Source organism: Rhinolophus hipposideros (genome assembly GCF_964194185.1).
Source record: "Rhinolophus hipposideros genome assembly, chromosome: 2".
Lineage (NCBI taxonomy): Eukaryota > Metazoa > Chordata > Mammalia > Chiroptera > Rhinolophidae > Rhinolophus > Rhinolophus hipposideros.
In genome coordinates, this window is record NC_138048.1 from 46,229,154 (window position 1) to 46,235,439 (window position 6,286).

Sequence of the window (6,286 nt, forward strand, 5' to 3'; positions counted from 1 at the left end):
TAAGTGCCCTCTGGAGTTGTACAATTTGGTGAACTTGAATGGAGGAGATTAATGCCAGCAGCCAATCTATTCTCTCACTCCAGTTAATCATCAGATATGAAATAAAAAACTCTGATGAGAAGTTACAAGGTTAGGAGCCCTCTATTCTAGAACAAAATAGAAATTCTAATCCCTCTTCAGTCAAAAATCCCTCTTCAGTCAAAAATACACCAATGGGGAGAGCATGCTAAATTATTTGTTATGATTTGAAGGTTAAAAAGGTTCTTACAGAATTTTTTCCCAAGTGAAGACTAAGGTGCCTCTGCAGTTAACAAAGTCAATAACATGCTGAGCCTCAAGAAAGATATTCAAAACAAAGGACAAAAGATCTACACATGTGGTAGTCTACATATGGGGGCTATTATATTTCAAGAGAAAACAGAGACAAAGGTCAAATAAAGTGATCCAGAGCATCAATGGGAAAGAGCTGGTAGTCCTGTTAAGTTGAAAGCTCGAGAAAAGATATGATCAAAGTTCTTAACACACCCCACATAAAAAAAAGCTTAAATAAACAGACTTGGTCAATAATATCAGAAAATTAATCACAGAGGTGTTATTTAGAGAAAACAAAAGTATTATTCCTCTAACAGGATATAAAATTAGATTCAAGAAAAGCAAAGTGACACAAATGTTTGAAATACAATGTGGGCAAGTTCTAGTCCCAGATTTTCCACTAACCCGCTGTGGTCTTTGAGAAAGTAACTTTATATCCCTGAGCCTCAGTTTCTTCATCTATAATACAAGGGTTGGAATAGATTCTCTTTAAAGAACGCGTCTCAATGTTAACACTGAATATTTTCTTTCAAACTGCGCTGCAGGTCCCCAAGAGCAAGCCCAGACTTGATGATTTGCTAGGAGCACTCATAGGACTCGGCATACAGTCATGTTCACAACTCAGATTTATCTAGCAAAAGGATACAAATCAGTCAGCAAAGGAAAATTACGAGTAGATGGGGCAAAGTCTGGAGAAAACCAGGTGCAAACTAAGAGGCCTTTCTCAGTGGAGTCACATAGGACGCACTTAACTCTTTCAGCAACTACTCTTGACAACACGTGGGAAGTACTGTCTACCAGGAAGGCTCATTAGTCAGTGCCCAAGGTTTTTACTGGGGGCTGGCCATGGAAACACTCTCTGCCTAGCAATACCGAAATTCCAGACTCCCAAAAGGAAAGCAGGTGTTCAGCATAGCTAACCTAAGAAAGGGCTGCTTGCAAGGCTGGCATCTGGGAACTTGACTGGACACTGATAGAAAAGTTTCCCTGAATATTAAGAGTGGCTCATTGTGCCTAAACCATTTGCGCAGACAATGTGGTTTCTGCTGAACATCTGCTTTGTCCTTGCATGTAAAGTTTGTGTGCAGGAAAGACTTAGCATAGCAGGCCTAAGATTGGCTTTTATGGAGCCAGCAAGCAGCACAATTTAAGCAAATGGATAAAGTAAGAAAGCTTCAAAGGAATAAAGAATAAGAAGAAGGAATAAAGCAGTGATCATTTGGACTTGCTCAGGTGATATTGTTAATAAAGTACCTGCAAAGACAAAACAAAGAAACACTCCCGCTTAGTCCTTCTCAAATAAGATTCTCAACTAAAAGCTCTCTAGGAAATTCAAAAACTCACAGTATATCCCCCTCCTTTAGAAGGCAATCACCTAAGCACACTGTCCCAAAAACAAATCTTTGCTCCCCACAGGTAGAAAGTGGGACAGAGAACTATGGATTTCAATCTTGACTGTGTTACCAAACTAGCTCTTTGACATTCTCAAGTTTAACTTCACCAATCGGGCCACAAACACCTACCAAACAGGCGTAAATGCTCTCTTCTCCAGCTGACCTGTCTTGCGGAATCAAATATATCATCCAAAATAATATCACACTTAAGCAATTATCTGTTTGTCTCTTTACAGACACTCCAGAAGTGAGTTTTCCTCGTCTGGACACTCTTAGTACACAGACACATCCTTCCTAAAACTATATTTTAGGCTGTTTATCACTGGGTTTTCCCCATGTTTTTTTATACCCCTATCCCAGGTCTTATATAATACCCTATTCTAGACTGCTTCTTTCCCATCAAGAAACAAATATAGAAACATCTCCCAAAATAACCTCTTTAGGTAAAAATGTCACAAGATAGTCACTTAATAACAGTGACTTTTCAAACGATGAACAATATGACCTTCCATCTTTATTCTAATCTGTTGAAAAATATGTTTTTCTCTCCACCACCCAATTAAATGCTAAAGAAATATATATTCAAGGAGTAAAGTAGGTAGAGAACGGACGATTAAGACAACCATGATTGGAACCCTTGAAAGCCAGGACAGAAGAGCTACAAAGAAGGCAGAGAAAAGAATAGATGATCTAACCCCACCTAAGAGCAGAGATAATTTCTACATGTTCCTAGTTCTTCCCAGTATTCTATTTGCAGAGTTCAAGTGCAAGCAGGATCATCTAGGAATGTAGTGTTCAGCTCTTTTTGTAATAGCAGAACACTTCATTTTTCCTTCCCCAAAAGACATTTTACATGGTATTCCAATATTTAAAACACATAAGCATTCGTCTGATTAAGAGAGGACTAGGAAACGTGAAGCCTGGACAGCCAGACCTGCCTGCCTCTTTCTTCCTTCTAGGCGCTCCTGTAGTAGCCCCCAGGACAGTGAGGAGGGATTCTGTGGTTCAGTCTGAGAACCTTATGATCTAGGGGAATCCTCAGAGCCCAAGTAGAAGAAAGTGAACAAAGAACTGCCAGAGTTAATACAGAGGCAGATCTAGAATTGTTTAGCTAGATAGAATCCTAGCTAGGCACAGCTACGATTTTCTATTGTAATTTGAAAGTACTGAATCACTAAGTTGTCAGTATATATTAGTAAAATTAAGGCATACATATGCTTCAAATAGAAAACATCCTTCACTTCAATATCTACAGAGAGTGCAAAAAATATATATACACATTTTAAGAAAGGAAAAAACTATATTAAAATTCTTTTGTTATCGGTATATATTGAGTATTACTTTAATACTCAATATATACCGATAACAAAACAATTAATATTGCGAAGTATTATTGTAAAGTAATATTTACAATAATATTTAATATTGTAAAGCAATATTGAGTATTACTTTAATACTCAATATATACCAATAACAAAAGATGAATACAAGTCATGTGTATACATTTTTTTGGCACCCCCGGTATATTAGAAGGTACCTTTCTTCAAAAGCATTTTCACATATTCTCATTCTTTTTATTTTTATTTTTAAAAATATAAAATAACACATGTTGTAGAAATTTTGGAAAATTCAGGGGAAAGTTTTAAAAAGTTACTTCAAAGCTATTTCTTTTATTTTCACATCCTGCTATGAAGCAGATAGCATCATCGTTTTGAAAGGGAGAAAATCCAAAGAGCAGAGTGAAAAATAATACTCTGAAATCTGTACACATATATAAACATAAAATTTAGATAGAAAAGTTAGTATAATGAGAATCAGAAACTGGAAAAATCCCTCCAAACTGGAATTTCAGGGACAACTCCCAATGAAATGACAAATTCAGAAACAGGGAGAGCAGGCCAGGAAGAAAGAAGTGCACAAATAATATAAGTAGGGTCTGAAAAGACAGCAGCAGTAGGGATTGCTAGATTTGAAAATTAGCATCAAAGCAAGAGAAAACTGTTTACAGAGGAAGCAGAAGTTAGCTGGCAAAAATTATCCTAATCAAAAGCCAACTCTTTCCTTCTCTACATGATTGAATCTCCTGATGAAGTTAATTATCCTGGATTAGAAATAATTCACCCTAACTTTTAAAAATTAGGAACAGAGATAAATTTCCATTAAAAAAATCAAATTCTTTATTCTCATACAACATGACATAAAAAAATCTTAAGATGTTTAGGTTACAGCTGACAGTTTATTAATTTCAAACAATTTTTTGAACAACAAAAAAGAATGCTGGTGATTAAACGATTACATTTGCCTTGTACTTTAATTCATTCCTCCCTTCTTTTAATAGCTATTAATAAAAAGGTGATGACTAGAATTTGGGTTATCAGCCACAAGTAAGAGTTGGACTGCTTTCATTATGTAGGTCCTATACCACAACTTCTATCTCCCAAGTATTCTGAAATACTGAGCTTTCAGTCTTCAAGGGCAGGATTTCTACTTCAGTGTCAAGAAGTCATCTTCATAAACAAATACCTAAACAGCATGATGACTTCTATGTTAGTCTTACTGATCACAGGATATAAAAAATTATGGATAGTCTTATTTCTTCTTTACCTGTTTCTAAGGCCTGTTCCATTGCCACAGCCCCCACCAACCAAAGTCTGTAAAGAAGGTAAAGCTGAACGGCTTAGCTGCTGCCGACTAGGGCCCCTCCTTCCACCGGGCATGTCCGGGAACCAGTCTGCTTCCAGTGCCACCTGTAGTTGCAACCCAGGTTAATGGTGGTCAACCTGTTTCAACTCTGAACAATAACAAAAAAAAAAAACACAAAAAAATTTACATATCAGTTTACTATTTTTAAACCAGGCAATGTAACAAAACAAGCAGAAAAACTGAGAAAGCAGGGCTTGTAAAACCAGATTTTCAAGCAAATGCTCTCAGTGTCTATTACTTTATACTAATGAAAGGACTATTCAGACTCTATTGGGTCAGGTCAGAAGCCTAAGTTCTGATCTAAGCTCTGGTCAGCATTAGGGAAGCCACAATTTGTGTATTTTATCAGTTGACGTACAGCAATATGAAAGATATTACAATCAGGTAGACGTTTACAAGAAACACCTGATATAAGCATTTCCAATTCAGATGTAATATTTCACAGTAAGCCACCTGAAGTACAGGAGAATCAGCACTGTCCAATTGTTAGGTTTTGTTAGGGGACCTGGTTCTGACATCAGATGTTCCACATATTATCGGACTGTATCTGAGTTTCTTTCTTTATCAGCAAAAAAAAAGTGTTCCCTGTCCTACAGAAGTTGTTGTCAGGAATGGCAATGATGGACAGAAGTACACTAGCAGGGCTTTTAACTGTTTAAAACTGCTCAAGTGGCACCTCAATATGTTAGAGTGAAAACACTGAAAGGAGCTCAAGTGGATGCCGACTCCAGGAAAAGTGCTGTAAAACCATTTAGATATCACTGAAAGTGCAGGATTAAAAGAGAAGAAACAGATAAAAGACCCTCACTGACAAGTGTAAACTGTGTTTTCCTCCATCTGTGGCAAAACCACGTTTCCCCCAATATGGATACCAAAATGTTTCCTCAACAATACAACTTAAAAACTAAAGAATGACATACTGTTTAAAAAACAAAACAAAAAAAGGCAAAACAAAACAAAATAACATCCCTGGCTTTCAAAACGTTACCGTAGACTGTGCCGATGTTCCCTATTCCTACAGCTTTCGGGTGTGGATTTTAACAAACGCCAGGTGAGACAAAGCATGCAAACCGTTGGATGTAGGTGGGAGCTGAGAGCAAAAGGAAAGGAAACGGAGCAAAAGCACTGGGATGAAAGAAGCGAGAGGATGAGGTGGGGGTCGGGGGCTGGCGAGAGACCGGCCCCTAAGGGGGAAGACAAAGCAGTCCCCGCGGTGCCACCCGGAGGGCCGAAGCAGGCCCAGGACAGACGGACACCGCGGCAGCTCAGTAATACTCACGCATGGGGGAGACCCCGCCGGTGGGGCTGGATCGCTGGGAGGAAGCGGCAGCTTCACAGGCTGGACCCCAGGCAAGTGAGCTCCCTCCCCGCGTTGAGGCGCTCCAAACCCGCTGCTCGTCCGCAGGCTGTTCCCGCCCAGAGAGTCGAAAATCGGTGTCCGAGCTTCGAGCTGTCAGACCCAGACCTAGACCCAGACCCTGAGTCCGTGCCGGTCGGAGCCAGAGCTGAAGCTAGAAGCAGATCCGACCCCGTCAGCACTCATCCTCAGCCTCCATTACCGCGGAGCAGAGCAGACGTGGCAGCGCACGGCGGTGACGTCATCTCCGCGACGCTCCGGAGCCCCAGCGGCGAGGTGGCCCCCGGAACCACCCGGGCGGCTCCGGGCGCGGAGCGAGCGCCCACACCCCTCCCGCGTGCACCTGCGCAGTGGGATGCGCCTGCTCGGCCGGGCTCGTGGCTCTGTCTTCCCGGCCAGCTCTGGCTAACGTGTGACCTCCTCGGGCCTGGTCACCCAGCCTGTAAGGAAGGGTTCTCGTTATTTCATCAACTCCAAGTCCCAACGGTGTGCAAGTGATGCCTTCCATTTTACAGATGGG

The 6,286-nt window shown here is 40.6% G+C and overlaps 1 protein-coding gene across 2 annotated transcripts in view; it reads right to left on the reverse strand.

The window, feature by feature from the left end:
* Nucleotides 1–6,103, reverse strand: part of TMEM39A (transmembrane protein 39A) — a 30,505-nt gene extending 24,402 nt beyond the window's left edge. Inside the window, exons 1-2 of one of the 2 annotated variants that reach the window (XM_081063622.1) lie at nucleotides 5,689–6,103; nucleotides 4,311–4,497 (exon numbers count right to left, since the gene is read on the reverse strand). In XM_081063622.1, the coding sequence (XP_080919748.1) occupies nucleotides 4,311–4,423 (113 nt within the window). In that variant the 5' untranslated portion in view covers nucleotides 4,424–4,497; nucleotides 5,689–6,103. The remainder of the gene's footprint in view (nucleotides 1–4,310; nucleotides 4,498–5,688) is intronic. The other variant, XM_081063623.1, reaches the window with a different exon arrangement.
* Nucleotides 6,104–6,286: the final 183 nt, after the last annotated feature.